The sequence below is a fragment of the Cavia porcellus genome, unplaced genomic scaffold (genome assembly GCF_034190915.1).
Source record: "Cavia porcellus strain 051 isolate PalLab524CR breed Dunkin Hartley unplaced genomic scaffold, mCavPor4.1 scaffold_16, whole genome shotgun sequence".
In the NCBI taxonomy this organism is placed as follows: Eukaryota; Metazoa; Chordata; class Mammalia; order Rodentia; family Caviidae; genus Cavia; species Cavia porcellus.
In genome coordinates, this window is record NW_026947499.1 from 29048189 (window position 1) to 29070009 (window position 21821).

Below are 21821 nucleotides of genomic sequence, written 5' to 3' on the forward strand. Positions count from 1 at the left end.
TGAGAAGATCTATCTCTCAAATGGAAACTTGCTCCCAGGAAGTACAAGACTGGTTCACATTTGGATTAACTAGAAGAGCCAGGCATGGTAGCACATGCCTGTAATCCCAGTACTCAGGAGGCCGAAGCAGAAGGATAGCCACAAGTTCAACACCTTCCTGAACTACATGGTGAGTTCAAGGCCAGCCTGAACTACATAGCAAGACTCAGACACAGGAAGAAAAGGAAGGAAAGAAGGAAAGGAAGGAAGGAAGGAAGGAAGAAAAAGAAAGAAAGAAAGAAAGAAGAAAGAGAGCTGGGCGTGGTAGATCATGCCTGTAATCCCAGCACTCCGGAGGCTGAGGCAGGAGGATCATTGCAAGTTCAAGACCAGCCGGGGCTACAAAGTGAGCTCAAGGCCAGTCTGAACTGCATAGTGAGACCCTGTCTCAAAAAGACAAAAAAAAGAAAAGAAAAGAGAAAGAGATAGGGCTGGGGAATTTAGCTCAGTGGCTCAAGCACTTGCCTGGTAAGCGCAACATCCTGAGTTCAATCTCTAGTACCAAAAAAGAGGAAAAAGAAAAAAGAGAGAGAAAGAATTAACCAGCACTCTGGAAGGTGAGGCAGGAGGATCACAAATTTGAACCCAGCTTGAGCAACGTATCAATTTAGTGAGAACTTGTCTCAAAATAAAAAATGAAATAAAAAGGTCTGGGATGTAGTGTAATATGAAGGCCCTGGTTTCAATTTCTAATGCTGGGAGAAAAACAAAAACAAAAAAACTAATGATAGGCTCACTCTGACTTCCAATAAGAAAAATACAAAATAAAACTAAAGATTTTTTAACGTTTTGTTTTGTTTTGATGAAAGGGTCTCACTATATAGTTCAAACTGGCCTTGAACTCACTATGTAACCCAGGGTGGCCTTGAACTCTTTAAGTTCAAGGAGATCCTCCTACATCAGCCTCCTGAGTGCTGGGTTTACAAGCAGGCCCTACCATGCCTAGCTCCCGTCTCCTTCTGAGAAATGGAAAATACATTTCTCTGCTCCTCCTGAATTTATGCTTAGCTTATGAATCACTCTGCTCCGTGAAATGTGAGCAGATTTAGCATGTTTCTTCTCTGAAGGATTTAATAGCTGGTGCTACTAAATCAGTGTCTGCAGTTCTGCCCCTGCATTCAACTGCTTTGAAAGAGGAGGGCAGATGCTCCATTTGGTGTAGCCTCAGGATGGCAGAGCTTCTAGCTGCCTGGATCTCTGAGTCACTGCTTGGAGGAATGTTGCCCTGCCCCTGTCAGAAATAAACCTGTATGAAGCCTCTGCTCCTTGCCACTATAGATAAGGCTGGGAAAACAAGATTTTATTTAAACAGGGTCTCATTAAAATCCAGGGTAGCCTCGAATGTAACAGTCCTCCTGCTCAGTCTCCTGAGTGCTGGGGTTACAGGCATGTGTCACCATACTTGCTCTCTCAGCCCTTTTTAATGCAGCCCTGGCAGGCACATGTTTAGGTAGCACTGAGAATCACTGCTTTGTGCATTTCCAATGAGATAAAAGATCAGATGGTTTTTGTTGTGGGGTAGATAGTATTTGGCCTTTCCTCTGTTCTACAACCTAATCCTAATGATCAAGTCTTCCTTTATGGATAGCTTAGGGCACAAGATAAGGGAGCTCCGTGTGGCAATATATGTTGATAGTGCTGTGGAACAAATTACTATGGATCAGGCGCTAGGCTGTCTAGGATTGTTATGGTTTACAGCTGGAATCCCACTCCCACCCCGCTGCAGCCCAAAGCCTTCTGTGTTCAAAACTGGGGCTTTTGAAGGATAAGTCAATCAGGGTGGTGCTATAGCTACGTGTGACATTAGGAGGTAGGGCCTGGTCTGAAGAGGTGGGTCCTGGGGTCAGGGGCAGGGGAGGAAGGGTGTAACTAGCTCTCCAGTTACTCCTCTGACTCTGTTTCTTGGTGGCCATGATAGGAGCAGCTCTCCACTGCCCAGACCCTTCTACCATGTTGCAGCCTGTACAAGGACTGAAACTGACAAAAAGGTTCAAGTAATTAGTCCCAGTGATAAAAAAGCAACTAAGACAGGACTCACTACTATGAAACAGAGAATGGGATCAAACAGAAATGGAGTGTCATGCAAGCCAAAACTGAAAGTATCCATTGTGACTGTGTGATTAGTCAAGGCCCTTTTTTTTTTTTGTACCGGGGATTGAACTCACAATCTTTGTGCTTACCAGGGTAGCACTTTAAACCACTGAGCTAAATCCCCAGCCCAAAGCTCTTTTTCTTTTCTTTTTTTTTTTTTTGTATTTTTACCAGTACCAGGGATCAAACTCACCACTGCCTGCTTGCAAGGCAGGCACTTATGCTGCTAAGCTAAATCCCCAGCCCCCAAAGCTCTTTTTCAAGGAAGAGGTCTATCACAAATTGTGGTATGCCAGAGGCTAAGACAGAAGAATGGGAATCTGGACCCAATCTTGGTAACTCAGGAATTTAGTGAGGCTCTGTCTCAAAATAAAAAATACCTCAGTGCAAAATAAAAAATACCTGGGTTTAATTCCTAGTATTTTTTGGGGGCAAACACTGTGGTATATGTACTAGGTGTAGCACAAAGGCACACACTCAATATAGAAGACATTTTATTTGAAGTAAGCAAAAACAGTGACCCTAAGCTAAATGTAGCCCAGCAACATTTTATGTGTGTATGTGTGTGTGTGTGTGAGAGACAGAGAGACAGAGACAGATACAGATACAGGGTCTCACTATGTAAGTCAGGCTGTCCTTGAACTGACTATGTAGCCCAGGTTGGCCTTGACCTTGTGACAATCCTTCTGCCTCAGCCTTCCGAGTCTTCCAAGTGCTGGGATTACCACCACACCTGGCCTCATCAAAGCTTTATCATCATCATCATTATTATTATTATTATTATTAGGTACTGGGAATTGAACTCAGGGACTCACACTTGCCAGGTAGACTCTGTACCACTAAGCTGCATCCCCAGCCCTTTCCTAATCTTTTTTTTTTTTTAAATGCTTTTTGAGGGACTGGGGATTTAGCTCAGTGGCATAAGTACCTGCCTTGCAAGTGTGCAGTCATGAGTTTGATCCCTGGTACCAATTTAAAAAAAAAGAAAAAGAAAAAGCAATAAATAAATAAATAAATGTTTTTTGAATGGCTTGCTCTTTTTTTTGAAATTTCAAAAGACAATGTGAGGGGCTGGGGATTTAGCTCAGCGGCATAAGCTCCTGCCTTGCAAGCAGGCAGTCATGAGTTTGATCCCTGGTACCGGTAAAAATACAAAAAAAAACATATGAAAAAAGACAATGTGAATGTGAAATTCAGATTTCAAGGACCATTAATAAAATTATTGGATTAAAACTACACTTAACAAAAAAAAAGCTACACTTACCTACATCCACTAGGATAAAGTGACTTATGCTACTTTGCCTTTACAGCGACAACTATATGGGGCACTCTCATTCCTTTGTGCTGCAATTTAGCATAATACAAAGTCACAGTGAGGGAGTTATAATAGTGTTTCAAATCCCATATGTGCTAGAGGGTATAGCTCAGTAGTAGAGTGTATTCCTAGCATGTGCAAGGTCCTGAGTTCAATTTCTGGTACCAAAAAAAAAAAAAAAAGAAAAACGGAAGAAAAAAGGAAAGAGGAGAAAAAAGGGAAGGAGAGAGGGAAGCAGACAGGTACGTATTTATCTATTTTTATAGTACTGGCAGGGTCAAAGTGAAGGGTACTCTACCAATGAACTACATGCTAGCCTTTGTCATTCCTCAAGTCCGAGTCTAAATTGCCCAGGGTGGGCTCACACATGCGGTTGTCCTTCCTCTGCTTCCCAAGTGGCTAGGATTTTACATGTAGGCATCCACTATTGCACTCAGCTGGAAGTCACTTTCGTTTGTTTCTTTCTTTTTTTATGTAAACACTATTATGAAGTCCAGGATGGGCCCTAATTTACAATCCTCTTGTCTCACTCTTCTCAGCACTAGGATTATAGGAGGGCACACCATGCCTGGCTCGAAATTCACATTCAAAATATTTTTTTAAATTTACTTTTGAGACTGAGTATTACTATGTTGCCCAGACTGACCTGGAACTCTTGGTTTTATTGATTCTTGCCTTAGTTTCCCAAGTATCTAGGAGTACAAGTATACATTGCCATATCCAGTATGAATGTCACATTTTTTTCCCTAAGAGGAGGAAAATTTATTGGAGGAAAAGAATGATGAATTGGAATAGTTCCTGAGAGACACAGGAGGTCCTGAATGGGTTGCCAATGATGCCACTTCACAAAGGAAGTTTGTTTGTTTGTTTGAGACAGAGTCTCAATATGCAGTTCAAATTGACCTTGATATCACTATGTAAGTGAGGCTGGCTCTGAACTCACAGCCACCCTCCTGCTTCATCATCCCAAGTGGTGGGATTACAGTCATGTGCTACTATGCCCAGCCTTTTTACATCTAACTTTTATTACTATGCTATTTTCATAAATGTTTTGATTATACTTTTCTTCTGGGTGTTTAAGACTAAGTTAAAGGAACCTGTGTTCATCAAAATTAACATTTTGCTGCCTATCAAGGTCAGTTAAGTCTCCACAGGCATTACCTTTAGAACTACATACAAAGTCTCTCAGCTCATCTGTCAGTCTCAGCCATTAGGATGGGACATGATCTTGTCTGACCATGTTGCTTTCTATGAAGAAGCATGGAAGACTTTTCCCTCTTTGATGATCCTCTTTGGGCACATGGTACAAGTTGATTACTGTCCTGTAGGGTCCAGCAGCCTCCTTGTTCAGGAGATTGAGTGTTTCACCAAAGTTATAGATCTTGTAAAAAGGTCCCCTCATGTTCTGGGTCATCATTGACCTGGAAGGTCAGGTCCAAAATATTGGCTGTCTATTTAGCCCAGTTACATCTCTAATTTTAGTCCAATTGTTGAACACCCAGAAGAGATCAGTTACATCAGTATTACAGAAGGAGCAGTGAGTTTAACTGTTATAATCTCATCTAAATATCAAGCACTTTGAAATATAAAGTACAGCCAGAGGGTTATTATTTCTTTTTTTAGTTTTTAAATCGGTACCAGGGATGAAACACATGACTGCCTGTTTACAAGACAGGCACTTATGCCGCTGAGCTAAATCCCCAGGCCCAGGTTATTATTGCTTACCAACAATGGTTGTTTTAGTAGTTGAATCCCCACAGAGTGTTAACAGACAACAATTACAGAGTTTTACAGAAAAAAGTTGAGAGCAAAGGCTGTACATAGTATTTCAGTATGACAATCATGATGACACTATCTTTGCAACACACTTCAGTGTCCATCCTAGTACGAATGGCCTTTCTATTCAAACATGTCATCTGACCACAAGATATTAAATGACACAAAGAAACTCTAACTTAATTTGTTTCCTTCAATAGGATGTCATCCAAGAAGAATATACTTGTCTATAAATGTACCTTATAAGTTTATAATGTCTTTTAATTTTTAGTGTGTGAGCTGGGCACAGTTCCTGTAATCCCAGCACTCACGTGGCTGAGGTAGGATGATTGCCACAAATTTGAGGCCAACCTGGGTTACATAATGAATCCAAGGTCAGGCTGAACTATATGGCAAGGCTGTCTCAAAACACCTCAAACTTTTAGTATTTGACATTGTGTGAACTGCTTGATGCAGGAGCATCTCCAAGTGTAGTGACATATGTAACATACACATCACATAAGTTTTAAAAAACTATCATTTGACTGGTGATCTCATAGTGGCTTGACATGTACCTCTTGTCACAAGTAGCTGGACACAAGAGAAAGGCATATATCTGCATCTAAAAGGTAAGGTTGTCACCATAAACAATCCTGGTTTCTTTTTTTTCCTTTTTATTGGTACCAGGGATCGAACTCATGACCACCTGCTTGTAAGGCAGATGCTTATGCTGCTGAGCTAAATCCCCAGCCCCAGGTTGTCACCATAAACAATCCTGGTTTTACATCTTAGAAGATTTATACAACTGGAAGGCATGAATACATTTAGTACTCCATGAATTTAGCAATAAGGAGTGTCACAGGTACTTGAAAACCTTTGCTTGCCTAGCACATGGGTGAGATCCAGGGTAAGAAACTAAACACCATGAGAAAAGGAAAACAAAACAAATCAAAAAATGTATCTCTGTAGTTGTTCCATGCAGACTATGCAGTGAGGCTTATTCTTTGGTGAGTTCACACTTCGCACTGACTCCTCAAATAAGAGCAACTAAGTAGTATTAACAACATCTTTCTTTCTTTTTTTTTTTTTTTTTTTGTCTTTTTCCTTTTTATCGGTACCACGGATTGAACTCACGACTACCTGCTTGCAAGGCAGGCGCTTATGCCGCTGAGCTAAATCCCCAGCCCAGTAACATCTTTCAGTTCACCAATAAACAAGGCAAATCATTGAAAATCATTTGTCTTTTTTTTTTTTTTTTTTAGTACTGAGGGTTGAACCCCATTCATCCATGATGAGTTGCATTTCCTAGCTTTTTTTTAACTCTAAAAGTCTAAATTGCTACATTGCCTAAGCTGGACTTGAACTTGTGATCCTCCTCAGTCTTCCAGAGTGCTAGGATTAAGGAGGAATGCACATTTAAATTCACCCTGGAAAATTTAGTGAGACCCCTTTCAAAAAACAGCTGAGAATTTAGCTCAGTGACACAGGGCTTGCTCTCATGCAGAAGACCCTACATTCAATCTCTAGTACCATACATATACAAAAAAGTATATATACTCATGGACTGATACTGGTTTTAGCAATACTATCTAATGAAAGACATTTTCAAGATGAAATATATAAAATTTCATTATAGATGAGCATTATTACAACTCTACAAACAATAGGAAATAATATTTTTTTCCTTTCGTACTGAAGGGCTTTTCCACTGATCTATATCCCCAGACCTTTTTACATTTTTTTTTTTGAGGTGAGACCTTGCTATATCACTAAATTGTCTGCGCTGAGCTCAAATTTGTCATCCTCCTGCCTCAGATTCCCAAAGTGGTGGGATTGTAGGCACGTGCCATCTACACCTCATAGGAACATCAGTGTTGAATCCTAATTAAACAGATTGTTATCCCAAACAAAAGAATTCCATTCTTCTCTTTGGTGGGTTATAAAACAGCTTGTTAGTCTGAGGCCCTGAGCTTGATCCCTATCACTGCAAAAAAGAACAAAATTGCATACTCAATTACTATTATATGTTGAATTTAATCAATAAAGATTTGTAGAAAATTTTCTCATTGCACAAATACCTACATAACACCCACCATTTAGCCAGGTGTGGTTGTGGTGCATTCCTGTCATTCTAGTTGTTTAGGAGGCAGAGTGAGGCAAGAGAGATCATGAGTCCAAGGTGAGATGACAAACACATCTCAAAAAGGAAAAAAATGCTGGCCATGGTGGTGTAGACCTATAATCCCAGCATTTGGGGCATTGAAGCAAGAGGATTTGTGCTGAGTTCTCGGCCAGCTTGGGCTATAAAGTGAGTTGTAGTGAAACTATATCTCAAAACAACAAAAAAAATAAAAATAGAAGAGGAGAGAGAAGAAAGAAAGAAAAAAAAATCACTGAATAACATCCTTTATTCTCTTCTTGGTCCACAAAGCTAACATATATAGTAGCTGGCAATAAACATTCTCTGGCCTCTAGTTCAAAGAATTATGTAGAATTGATTTAAATGCAAGAAAGAATCAGTGACCCCTTGTGGAAGGATTATCCAGTTTAGAATTAATAAGGTATGTGTCAGTGTTCTGAAATCTAGGAATGTAGAAGACCAGATAATGAACTTGCATGTTGCAAGTTCCAGGAAAAGTCAATAGCAGAGATCCGGTTGTTTACCTGGGCACATACTAATAGATAACAGGACACAAATGAATCTTGTGTTACTCTAATAGCTTGCTCCCGTGTCTGAGTGAATAAAAGCGAAGTGAGCCAAATGCCCAGAGCTCTCTGTCCACTAGAGGCAGAAGCCCCTGGCCCCCACATTCTAAACTAAAGCTGGACAGCAAAGAAAAAAGAAAAATGAGTACACACAGAAAGCTTTCTCAACCAAGGTAATGGGATAGAATTTGTCAGTTAAAATATAGTATTATATCCCTTTATTGGAAATTCTGTTGTGCCTGTCTGGCGCTCAAATTAGTACCCAGTTGCTTTCTCATATGAAGATATTATCAAACATAATCCTTGATTTCCTCAGATGGGCACATTTGATGTAGAGAGTTGCGAGTGAGTGAGAAAGGAAGTTATACTTTCTTTTTTTTTTTTTTTTGGTACTGAGATTTGAACTCAGGGCCTTGTGCTTGGTAGGCAGGTACTGTACCACTGAGTTACATCTCTGGCACGAATGAGAAAGGGTTTGGAGAGTACCCAGGGCTCTGTTACATCCCCTAACACTTTCTCTATTTGGAGCTTTGTCTGTGTAGTTCTTTGTCCTTTAACTGTGGGAAAACATCTCATACATAGTGCATCCTTGAGAGACAATAAAAATGAGGGTGAAGAGCCCTGGTCCCCCTTCTCTTCTTCCTCCTCCTTCTTCCCCTTCTTTCTTCTTGCCCTCATCCCTAGTTGATATAGAAGTAGTGTACCCCTTATCAAAGATTGGTTAGACAGGCTGTGCTTTACAGAGAGCCCTTTGGGACATGTGCATTTCTAATTAATATTCATATATTAATATTCATCCTGACCCTAACAATCCACAACAAAATGTTCATGAACATAATGCTTTGGAGTATAAATTGCTTACAGGATTAAAATCCAATGTCATGTTCACATTGGGCTTGTTGGTGTCCTAGAAGCTTCACACTTACCATCTTTAAATGTTAAGCACTTGGCTGGGTCCTGACTTTTGCAGGGCAATATTTATTTATTTATTTATTTTTTATCAGTACCGGGGATCAAACTCACGACCGCCTGCTTGCAAGGCATGTGCTTATGCCACTGAGCTAAATCCCCAGCCCCGCAGGGCAATATTTAAATTTCCATGTTAATTTTCAAGAATTAACAGCTGAACAAGTATGACAGAATCAAGTGGCAAGACATCCTGAGATTACTGAAGATGCTATTAGGAACAGGTCCATACTCAGATCTGACCCCATAGTTAACTCTTCTGGACCAGTCTTATCAGCAAATAGCTTTCACAATGAAACAAGCCTAGGTAATTGTTCCTGAGGAAAGTATTCCCACTCAGTCCTTTTTACGCATTCTTCAGGGCTCATGGGAGCCTTATGTCCAATTCATATCTCAGTTACAAGAAGCTGTCAGCCAGGTGTGGTGGCTCACACCTGTAATCCCTGCATTTGGGAGGCTGAGGCAGGAGGATCCTTGCAAGTTCAAGACTAGCCTGGGCTACAAAGTGAGCTCAAGGCCAGCCTGAACTGTGTAGCAAGACCCGGTCTCAAAAAGACAAAAAACAAAACAAGAAGCTGTCCAACAACAGATACTGCATGCCCAAGCAGCAGAGATTGTGTTGTAGCTATCTTCTGAGAATGCTAATCAGTACTGTAAACAAGCATTCAGGTAGCTAAAAATCTTGGAAATTATTTGAAAGTATGCAAGACGTGGGTACCACAGTTCACAAGTTCTCTAGGTTTGCTTAAGCTATGTTTGGTTTAATTAAGCAAAATCAATCAAGCTTCATCAAAAATACAATGTTTTAACTGTGGCTAAACAGGGATTATCTGTAAATAGGACACTCAATCCCAGGCAGGACAGGATGTAACTGTCTCTCTCCTGGAGTGGAATGTGCTGAGCCCTTGTCTTCGATGTCAAAAAAGAAATTTATTGGGCTAATCAAGATTGCTCTAAATATTATCAAGATGGCACACCATTGGCAGAAAATAGGATGCAGGCCTGGCACCAGGCCCAATAAACAATGGAGGCATTCTCAGTGCAGGCTTAAGTGGATCTCAGGAGGATGGCCAAATCCCTTGTTACTGGAACCCTGGGAAATGTAGGAATTAGATCTTCCCACTGCTGAATGGATGACTTTGATTGGTGGAGGTAAACCTATCAAAATCTTCATTGAAATCTGGAGACCTCATCCTTTAGGTAATATGGGTCTAGTCTTTGGAAAAAGTAGATTAAGCCTACAGGGTATTGAAATACTTCCTGGGATTGATTCAGACAATTTGGGGAAAATTTTCTTTGTGTTTCAGTCATATGATGTTTGGGTTTTTGAACCAGGAGATCATATTGCCCAATTGATTCTTTTACCTATTGTCAAAACTAGAGCTTCTAGTGAAAACAGATCCAAGGAAATAAAAACCTGGCAGTCTGTCCATGAGGAGGTGTTCTTTACTCAAGATATTATAAGCCAGGGCTGGGGATTTAGCTCAGTGACATAAATGCCTGCCTGGCAAGTGCAAGGTCATGAGTTTGATCCCCAGTATCAAAAAATATATATATGTTACAGGCCACTGGGCCGTGTGTATGCTTAAGATTAAAGGAAAATGTTTCTGGGGGCTCATGGACACAGGTACAGACGTTTTGGTGATGGCTTCATCTCGGTGGCCATTTGTCTAGCCCATCTGAGCAGCACTCATCTTCTTGGTGGGACTGGAGTCACCCAGACAGGTCATGCAGAATGCTGCATCTCTGCCCTTTGTAGGCCATGATAAATTTAAGGGAGTCTTACAGTCATTTATTGCTGTCAATTTGTGGGGCAGGGATTTACTGAAAGAATGGTGGATTCAAATGACTAATAAGGCAATCCCACCTGTAGAAAGATGCAAAACACATGATATATTCTAAGACAAGGTCAGGGGAAAAAATCTATAAGGCAAACTTGAACTTATGGAAGTCTATCTCACTGGCCCCTACCAAAGGAGAAGCTCCTTCACTTACAAGAGTTCCTATAGAAGACAAACTTGTAGGCTGGTTTCTTACACAGGAGAAATAAGAGAATTTGCCTTTTCAGACCAGAAGTAGCTAACTGACAGGAAAGTAGAGTCGGACAGGAGGATCACTGCAAGATGAGGCCAGTCTGGGGGTACATAGTGAATTATAGGTCAACCTGAACTACATAGCAAAATCCTGTCTAAAAAAAAAAGTAAACATATTGAAGAAGAGATGACCAAACTATTAAAACTGTATTAGAAAATGGTTAGGTCGGCCAGGCATGGTGACGCACTCCTGTAGTCCCAACACTTGGGAGGCCTGAGGCAGGCGGATCCTTGCAAGTTCAAGATCAGCCTGGGGTACAAAGTGAGCCCAAGGTCAGCCTGAACTGCGTGGTGAGACCCCGTCTCAAAAAGACAAAAAAGGAAAATGATGAGGTCAGGCACAGTGGTGTGTCCCACACTCCCAGCTACTCAAGAGGCTGAGGTAGCAGGCTCACTTGAACCCAGGAGTTCAAGACCAGCCTGGGCAATGTAGTGAAATGCTGTATCAGAGTGAGGGTGGAGGGCTGTGCTTGAGGCCCTGGGTTCAATCCCTAATACTGAATAAAGAAAGGAAGGATGGGGGGCTGGGGATTTAGCAAAGCGGCATAAGCGCCTGCCTTGCAAGCAGGCAGTCGTGAGCTCCATCCCCAGTACCGATAAAAAGGAAAAGGACAAAAAAAAAAAAAAAAAGAAAGGAAGGAAGGATGGAAAGAACTTGGCAAGAGATAATATATTAAAATGAGCCTGGTACCAGTAAAAATACAAAAAAATACAAAAAAAAAAAAAAAAGAGCCAAGAGTGTTGGCATACTGAGGCAGGAGAATCACAAATTCAAACCTAGCCTGGGCAACCCAGCAGTAATTTAATGAGACTCTATCTCAAAAAATAGAAAGAACTGAGGATGTAATTTAGTGTGAAGTTCCCGAGTTTAATTTCCAGTACTACATGAAATGATCAGACTAAAGTCCAGTGCTTTTTTACAGCAGTCAAAGAGGCTCCTGGATGCCTGGCATGGTGGCTCATGCCTGTAAACTCAGGAATTCAGAAGGCTGAAGCAGGAGGATCACTACAAGTTCAAACCATCCTGGGCTACATAGTGAGTTCAAAGCCACCCTGGACTATATGGTGTAATGATTAATACACTGCATCAACTTGAGAAGTTTAGAAGCTTAACTAAGTAACTCAGCATTGTACATCTTAGGGTGTAGAAGACATGCTCTAGGGTGGCATGCCTTCTATTTTAGGCTTTAGGATGTTATAATGGTTGATTCATTGTATTAATTTGGACTGTTTAGAAGTTTAACTAAGTGACTCAGCAGGGGGCCCAGGTCCTCACTTTGTAAACATCCTGGGCCTGGCCTGTACAAGAGGAGAGCAGAGATGGTGTGAGTGCTATGCCCACCCTAGGGTGGGTAGCCTGCTTAGAATATAAAGGAGGAAAAAAGGCTTGCTTCCCACCCCATTTGCTCTTGCTGCTTTTGCTGTCTTTAAACCTCTACAAACTGTTAGCTAAATAGCCTTTCCCTCTTTAATTTTGGGTCTGGGAATTTAGCTCAGTGGCTCAAGCCCTTGTCTGGTAAGCATTAGGTTGTGAGTTCAATCTCCGGTAAAAGAAAATAAAAACCTCTTTAATTTTGGGTGTCAGGTATTTTGTCTCAGCAATAAGGAAAAAGTAATTGAGACATGCAGCAAGACCCTGTCTCACAAAACCAAAAGAAAAGAAAAGGACTCCTGGATAAGGTAGCTAAGTCTAAGTCAGAAACAGCATCTGTTACGCTTTATGTCTACATGTTTCCCTAGAGTCTCATGTCATGGCATGGCAAGGTGGGCTTTTCAGAGGCAGCTGAATCTAGAATTTGTGATTCACTCATGGTCCAGTGTTTCATGAGTCTCATACCCTCTTTAGGGCAGGTAGCTTGCATACAAAATAAGGGACAGAAGAGGTTTGTGTCTCCCTCCCTTCCTGTTTTTGCTGTCTTCTGCCCCCCATGAATTGCTCTCCTTTGTGAAGTCACCCTGCCTTGAATTTATGGATTAAAACCTCTACAAACTGTGAGCTAAGAACCTTTTGTCCTAAAACTTTGGGTGTCAGGCATTTTGTCTCAGCAATGAGGAAAGAAACTAAGACAGCATCTATGAAAGACATGACTTTGGCCAGGTGTGGTGGGACTCACTTGTACTACATGCTCAAGCCCAACCTGGACTACACAGTGAGTTCAAGGCCAGCCTGAACTACATAAGGAGACTCTGTCTTAAAAATAAATAAATAAAAGAATTGACTTTGAGGGGTAAAAGGGTGCTAGAGATGTGGAACTCAGGGCCTTAAACATGCTAGGCAAGAGCTAAACCACTGAGCTATATCCAACTCAGAAGTGATCACTGATAGTTTTGTACAGAAAATTATAATTGAGAGTGGGGGGACGCATGGTAGATTATTTGCCTAGTATGAATAAGGCCCTAGGTTCAATCCCTAACAATATACACACAGTTATAATTGGGATATGAATATTGTTTCATATGTATTATAGCAACAAATAATACAGTGAGAGTTAAAAAAGAAAAGCATCAGTGAACTGAATATCAGTTCTGGGGCATCTCAGTGACAGAACACTTGCCTAACACTTGCAAGGTCCTCAGTTCAATTCCCAGCCCTGAAAAGAAATTACTCAAAGTATGGACGAATAACGACGGAGAATAGATGAGTGGAAAAATTTATTGCATAGAAACACAAAGAAATTATGGAAGAAAATTAGTAAATGCAGTAGAAATGGAACAGGTCCACTAAATCTTTCTGTAGAGAGCATACGAGGACTGCTGATATCATCAATTCAATATAAATATATCATGTAACTCACCATCTACATTGTCATGTCTCTTCTATTCTTAGCATCACTGCTGTAAAGAAATCAAGGGCAGAAAGGAGGGACAGAAATTTGTTCTCTATGTCTTCAGTAAGAAAGCAATTTAGGAAGAATGCCAGGCCTTAACTTTGCCTGAAGGATTGGGCCTGGCCAGGTAGGGAGAAGGAAAAAGCCAATCATAGGTTCCAAAGTTGTAGCCTCTGCAGAGGCAGCATCAGGGATGGGAAATAAAGAATCTAGAGAAGCTGCTCAAAAAGTCTTTTTGGTTCAGTCCACACTGTTAGGTAATTATCTTACAAAAGAGAATCGAAGTATAATACCACCTGGAAAACCTAGGAATAAGCAAGGTAAAACAGAACCATAGACCTGGAGGTTACAGCCTTTCTTTCATGCTTTCATGCTGTGTCTCATTTCCATTTTGTTGTCTCTTAGTGTTGTGGTTTGGGATTGCAAAGAAAACAATTACAGATAGGACACATAGTTTATAGTGTTATTTATAATGGTCACCCAAGGAGTCAAATACAAACATAGTACAGGAAATCTGTCCACACACTAAAGACCTAGAAAATCTAGCCAAGGGGCTGGGGATTTAGCTCAGCGGCATAAGCACCTGCCTTGCAAGCAGGCAGTCGTGAGTTCAATCCCTGGTACCGGTAAAAATGAAAAAGACCAAAAAAAAAAAAAAAAGAAAATCTAGCCAAGGGTCTGGATCCCATGGCAATAAACCCTCATTAGTTCAGTTGAAGCCCTAGAGCCCATGACATTGCCTTCTACAAGTCCATCTGGGGACCTAGAGCTCACGACAATGACTCATGAAAGTCTGTTTCACATTTCTGTGCTGGGAAGGCCCCAGAGTCAGTGGTGGAAGCTAGAAAGTCTCTGCCAGTGGGATGAAGGATCTGTGCCAGTAGACTGAGTTTTGCACTGGCGCCAGGAAGTAACACTCATACTAAGAACCAGAACTTCCCCCCAAAATACCACACACATCTTCAGGGATGAGGTCCCGAGCTCCTCCTCCGAAGAGAACAGTCCTGAGCTCCTCCTCCAACAAAAACAGCCAAGTTCACATCAGGAAAGAAGCTTGACAAGCTCCTCCAGGAGAACCCACAACACTATTCTTCCTCTTCAGACCTCCTTTTTATGCTGGCAACTTTCTTAAGGTGAGCCATCTACACTCAGCATCATGCTGATTCAATTCAGCTGCTGTTTAAGTTGACCACCAGTTTTTAATCCACCACACCTAGTAAATACTGAATGAATGAATTTTTTGAAGGAAAGCTTTGTTTTGTTTTTTGTTTTTTTGGCCCAGGGATCAAACTCAGGACATTGCACTTACCAGGCAGGAACTTACACCACTGAGCTAAATCCCCAGCTCCTTTTTTTAAAGCTTGTCTCATGTGGCAAAAGATGACAAATATGTGTGTGTGGTATTGGGGATTGAACCCAGGCCCTTTGCCATGGTTGGATTTGAACTGGTGATCCTTCTGTCTTAGCCTCCCATAGTGTTGCCGTTAACAGCATGTAGTAGAGGGGAGGGAAAGGGAAGGGGAATTAATTAAGAAAAAAAAAGAAAAAAAGAAAGAAAAGAAACTAGCTGTAGTAGGTACATGTACCCACTCCCCAAGATGATTGTAAACTGCATGTACAGCAAACATGTACTAATAATAATTTTTTTTCTTTTTTGGTACCAGGGATCGAACTCATGACCTTGTGCTTGCCAAGCAGTTGTTTACACCACTGAGCTAAATCCCCAGACCCTAATAATTTTTTTTAAGTTTAAAAAATGTACCAGCATGACAAGGAAATATTTAAAATTTTTATTATAGGGGCTGGGGATTTAGCTCAGCGGCATAAGCGCCTGCCTTGCAAGCAGGCCAGTCGTGAGTTCGATCCCTGGTACTGATAAAAAGGAAAAAGACAAAAAAAAATTTTTTTTTATTATAAAAATTCCAGGGCCGCGGGTTTAGATTAGCAGCATAAGCAGCTGTCCTGGCAAGTGCTAGGTCTGAGTTCAATCCCCTGTACCAAAAAAAATAAAAATCCAAACATAATAATACATAATACATAATAATACAATTGAACACACACATACATACATCACCCAACTTTAACAGTATCAATAATACATAACCATTCTTGTTTTAGTCTATATCCTATTACCCTCTGGACTATTCCAGAGGAGTATTTTAATTTATCTTTAAGAAATCTTTTTTTGTGTGCATTGTTGGTACCAGTGATCAAACTTATGACCTGATGCTTGCCAGGCACTGAACTATATCCCTGGCCATATCTTTAAGAAATCTTAAAAAAGAAAGAAAGAGGGGCTGGAGATTTAGCTCAGTGGCATAAGCGCCTGCCTTGCAAGCAGGCAGTCATGAGTTTGATCCCTGGTACCGATAAAAAGACATAAATAAATAAAAAGAAAGATCTATAGTGGCTTAAGCCTGTAATCACAGCATTTGGGAAGTTGACCCAGGAGGACTGCAACAAGTTCAAAGCCTGGGTGCCATAATGAGTTTAAGGACAGCTTAAACTACAGAGTGAGATTGTTTAAAATATATATATATATAAAATCCTTACAGAGGAAAATAGCTATTTTGTCAGCAGAATTATGGTATCATCTGAAATCTAAGTCAACTGTGGGACAAATCTAGCTATCCTATTTATCCTATTTCAACACTAATACCTCTCCATCCCCCTCCCCCCAAAAAAGCTAATACCCTCTTCTGGGACCAAACTTTACTTTGAAAGGAAATGAGGGTGTGTCAGTAATGGAGAGTATGCTCAGCCTGTGCAAGGCCCTAGGTTCAATCTTCAGTCTTCAAAGTTACTTTCTTTTATTGGGAATGTAGACATGTGATACCATGCCCAGCTTCAAAAGTTAAAGGACTTCAGCGTTTTTTTTTTTTTTTTGCAGTAATGATTAGTCAATCTAGGGTCTGCCTTGCACTGAGCTATATCCTCAGCCCATTAATTTATTTTTTTCTTCAAGCCAGTTAATTTATTGTAGTGGAGTGGACTGAACCCAGGGCCTTCACACTAACCTACATTCCCAGCCCTTTTTTAGGTACCGGGGATTGAAGTCACGACCTCATGCATGCCAGGCAGGCTCTTCCGTTGCTGAGCTGTATCCAGCCCCACCAGCCCTTTTTGTGATAAGGTCTCATTTAAATTGCTAAATTTCCCACCCTGGGAAATTTAATTTGCGATTAAATTTGCAATTAATTTGCAATTAAATTTGCAAATCAAATTTGCAATTCTCCTATATCAGTCCCATCAGCTTTCTGAACACTTGAGATTAAAGGTGTTACCACATCGTTATTTCTCTCTCTCTTTTTTGAGACAGGGTTTTGCTTTGTACAGCAGGATGGCTCCAAACTCCTAGCAGTCTTCCTGCTTCTCGTGATCCTCCTGCACACACCTGTAATCCCAGCACTGGAAAGGCTGAGGCAAGAGGATTGAGGTCAGTTTGGGCTACATAGTGAGTTCAAGGCCAGCTTGCACTACAAAGTGAGATCCTGCCTAAAATGAAATAAAAAAAATTTGGGGGGGGTCTTTTTCTTTTTTATCGGTACCAGGGATTGAACCTCAGACTACCTGTTTGCAAGGCAGGCACTTATGCCACTGAGCTAAATCCCCAGCCCCAAATAAAATAAAATTTTGAGACAAAGTGTCCCTAAATCACTGACTTGCCCATGGTGGGCTCAAGCTTTTGATCAGCCTCCCAGAGTACTGAAAATGTCAACTGCCATCCTAAAAAAGTTACCCATGTGTTCAACTAAAGTGACTTTAACAGACTTGTTTTCTTCCCTGCAAAACAGAAAATGGCCTAAATTGTAGGTAGTTGCCAGTGTGAAATATGGGAGTTTGACCTCAAATCAAAAGACCTAGTTTAAGATTGCTAGAAATGCCTCTTATATATTATATAATTTGAACTACTTAAAATGTCTGAGGCTCTAGGTTACCTGTAAAAATTGTACTTCATGAAATGCTGGTTAGAGTAAATAAAACAATGGATTCTGTAAAGTTTTGTGATTTGAAAAGCACCATGTAATTTGGGTATTACTATGGAGTTCTTCAGTTAAGTGAAAGATGACAAATTTTGAGCTTACAAATTAGGAAAACAGTGATGTTACTGTCAGAAAAGGGGAAGCTGGAATGTAAAATTTAAGCCAAATGGACGGTTAAACAACAGGAACTATGGAGCGAATAAACTTTAGTTCCAAATATTATTTATATATATATATATATTTTTTTTTTTTTTTGAGATAGGGTCTTACTATACAGTTCAGACTAGCTTGAACTCACTTTGTAGCTCAGGCTGGCCTCCAATTCATAGCCATCCTCCTGCCTCTACCCCACTCTTCCTGCCTCTACCCCACCCCTGGCCCTAGTGCTAGGATTATAGGCATAAGCCCAGCTACCTTTTTTTGTTGTTATTATGAATCAAACCCACACTTGCCCGGTAGGCACTGTGCCAACTGAGCTATATCTCCAGTCCCCAGCTACCTTTTTAAAATACATATAGTAACTGAAAACAATTGCAGTCACCTTACTTCCTTGCCCTACCTTTGCTAAACTAAATTTTCATTTTTATCTGGCTTCTTCCCATTTTAGTCATCAAAATCCATTTATTCAGCATGAATAATGTGTTGGTTACTGTGGTGGGCACTAGGAATACAAAAAAAATAATAGTATAGTCTCCTCCCAAAATGGTCAGGTTAGGAAAGGAGAGGTGCTGTTAGGCAATTATAACAGATTGGGATAAGAATTAATTTAGGCTGTGATAACAGTGTTTCTCTAATAATCACAGGATATGATCAGTTTTCATTCTACTTTCAGAACATATGTTTTGAGTCACTAAAAGTGACCCTTAAGGTGTTCATAATAATTATTAATCTGAAGACAAAAATGCTACAGTGAATGAGAAGGTATGTTTGGAGAGGTAGAAGAAAATTATGTCAGTGTTACAGGAGTTAAAGGGGAAGGATTCTAGAAAAGAGATTTTCTGAACACATATGCCAGGTACATCAAGGAGAATGATAATTTTTATAAAGATCCCTAACAACCGTCACTAAAATCTTAGTCCTGGTCAAAGCAAGGATAAAAGCCAGATCAAGAAGACTGGGCCATCAGAGGGTGATGATGAAATGCTAGCAGTGAAATTTAGCAGTGAAAAGAAGATAGAAAATCAAGTGGAAATTTCTCTGTTGCTTACCCACCCATAGATTTTTTTTTTTGTCTTTTTCATTTTTATCGGTACCAGGGATCAAACTCACAATTGCCTGCTTGCAAGGCAGGTGCTTATGCCGCTGAGCTAAATCCCCAGTCCTCACCCATAGATTTTTTTCCCCCACTATTAGACTACGAAGTTAAAAACCCAGGTTGAGAGAGTGAATAATAATAATGGAAAACTCTTATAAGACTGCTTAGCATATGACAGCTACTATACCAAGCACTTTACATATATTGGCTTAATACATTTATTTCTACTTTGGAAGTACTGTTAATAACCCCAAGATGAGCCCATAGAATAATTAACGAGCCCAAGGTCACCCAGCCAGTCAACTAAGTCAAGATTTGAACTCAGTAGTGTTTCAAATTCTGTGCTACTCAAATTGCATCTGAGACTAATACAGTGTGAAAGTATCTTTAGGGAAGGTGAAAACGCAGTTATGCTGAGTTCACATTTCCCTTTAGCTTGCCCTAAGATAAGAGCTCACCTATCACCTCTCCATCTGGCCAAAATGAAATTCCATTGGTAGAGGGATGGCAGAGGAATTTAAGTATGATTTGTTTCTCTCGCTTTTATCACTTCTGGGACATGCTTTCTTATTTAGCCAATTGGGGTATATTACCAACAACCAAGTGCCAGTGACTTGATTTTTTTATAGTAGCCATTCATTTAACAAATATTTAGAAGTCCACTCAGAGGCAGACAAGACAAAAGCGAACATGACACGATCCCACTTTCTCAATTTCACCTTCAGATGAAGGCAGAAAGGAGAAAATTCGCTAGGAGAGCTCGGCCTAGCTGAATAAGCAAGGTGGATTGGAGGAAATTAACTGGGAGAGCGGGACGAATCCGGAGCAAGTGAAACGCCACGCCCTAGAGGCAAAAATTATTTGCATTTTACAACAGCAATTCACTACCCAAATTGGCCAGATTATCCCAGGCGATAGGCTTCTTATATCATTTTCTCTGAACAACTCAATCTTCACCTGCCCCTTGGGTCACCTAGCCATCCAAAGGTCACTTTAGTTCCCAGGGTCATCCCTTTCCTGAGCCACTTTGGTACAGTGGAGCCTATCCGCCATTCGTCTCCCTCGGCCAACCAGGTCACCTCAGTGCCACGCCTCCCCGCTGGCCTGGGGTTCAGCTTGCACTTTATGCTTTGTTCCCAGAAGTGGGTTTTCCAAATGAAGCTCCCCCTCCTGGCCCCAGCTGTTTTCGTGCCAGTACTGAGACCCGGTGGCTGCAGCGCCCCCGGTGGCGCACAGTGGCCCAGGAAGGGAGTGCCACCACCTCCTTAGCCTCCTCCCGGAACGCGGGAGGAGGCGCGAGGGGCGCACACCTAGATCGTCGCGATCGCGCTCCTGATTGGCTGCGTGAAATAACGTTACGGGGAGGACCCCGGCGGCCGCTGGGAGTCGGGCCTCGCTCATGCGCAGACAGAGGGCGCTGAGCGGAGGGGGAGGTGGCCGGCAGCTTGTCTCTCGTCCGCCATTTTGTTGCTGTGGCTATTGGGAACCGGCTGGGGAAAACCGCCCCGGTGGCGCGACGCTCTTTGGAGGCCCGAGCTTCGTGTAACAGAGGGATCGATGCAGATTCGTGGGGCTGTTGGAGCCGCCATTTTCCAGGCTGGGAGTCACTGGAGATACGCCGGGTAGCCTAAGAGCTCCGGGGCGGCCTCCGCTGCGGTTCGTTTTCTCCCGTTGAGACCCTTGGGCTCTGTCCCGTGTTTCCTGGACCGGCTGTCTCCGTGAGGCAGTCCCGGAGCAAGCGCAAGGCGGCGGAGGATGCTGCGGGCCCGGAGCGCAGAGGAAGGTGCTGGTCCGTCCCGCTAAACGCGCCTCGAGGTTGCCTAGAGGCCCTTTCACAGCCCTGAGCACTACGCAAAGGAACGGGCGAGAGCAGCCGACGCTCGGACCCGATACCATGTCCTCCGCTAGGTTCGACTCCTCGGACCGCTCTGCCTGGTATATGGGGCCGGTGTCTCGCCATGAGGCGCAGACCCGACTCCAAGGCCAGCGCCATGGCATGTTTCTGGTCCGCGACTCCTCCACCTGCCCCGGGGACTACGTGCTGTCGGTGTCAGAGAACTCGCGAGTCTCCCACTACATCATCAACTCCCTGCCCAACCGCCGTTTTAAGATCGGGGACCAGGAATTTGAAAATTTGCCAGCCTTGCTGGAATTTTACAAGATTCACTACCTGGACACCACCACCCTAATCGAGCCAGCGCCCAGGTAACGCGCGCAAGCCGCATGACCACTGAGGAGGGTCGGGAGTAGCTGGGATCGGTGCAAGACCGGGCGTGAGAATATAGGAAAAACCATTTTCCTCGATCTGAAATAGAAGGCATTCCGAAGGGATAGCTCATGTCAGGATCTGGATCTCTAGATGCGAGGATTCTGTTTATCGGTGGTTGCATAGTTCAGATGCATGCTTTTTTCTTTTGTCAGTTTAGTCAAATACGGTATTAATGCAGAAATTTGTTGTTGAGGTTCTTTTTGTTTTGTTTTAAAATAACCCATTTTTGGATTATTAGACTTGCTCGAGGCTCTGAAGGTAACCGTGGCATGTCTCCTCCCACCATTCCCGAAAATTCACGTACACACAAGTTTGCACACCGTTCGAGGTTCTTGATTCTTCCGCAGATCTCTGAACTGCAGGTTAAGATCTACTTGGAACAGCTGCCGGGTGAAAATGATGTAGCGTTTAGGAACAAAAATCTTTAACTGAAGTATCATAATTATTAACAGTATTAATATTCTGATGTCAAGTTTGAAGCAGCCAGACACCTGTCATCTCTAACTATACATACATTACAA

The 21821-nt window shown here is 41.9% G+C and overlaps 2 protein-coding genes across 2 annotated transcripts in view; both read left to right on the top strand.

Moving 5' to 3' along the window:
- Snap29 (synaptosome associated protein 29) overlaps nt 1-17792 on the top strand; it is a 56670-nt gene extending 38878 nt beyond the window's left edge. Inside the window, exon 5 of the mRNA XM_063226046.1 lies at nt 11889-17792. Coding sequence (XP_063082116.1) covers nt 11889-12043 — 155 coding nt within the window. The 3' untranslated portion in view covers nt 12044-17792. The remainder of the gene's footprint in view (nt 1-11888) is intronic.
- Nucleotides 17793-20425: 2633 nt separating this feature from the next.
- Crkl (CRK like proto-oncogene, adaptor protein) overlaps nt 20426-21821 on the top strand; it is a 29432-nt gene continuing 28036 nt past the window's right edge. The window contains exon 1 of the mRNA XM_003478361.5: nt 20426-21236. Coding sequence (XP_003478409.1) covers nt 20926-21236 — 311 coding nt within the window. The 5' untranslated portion in view covers nt 20426-20925. The remainder of the gene's footprint in view (nt 21237-21821) is intronic.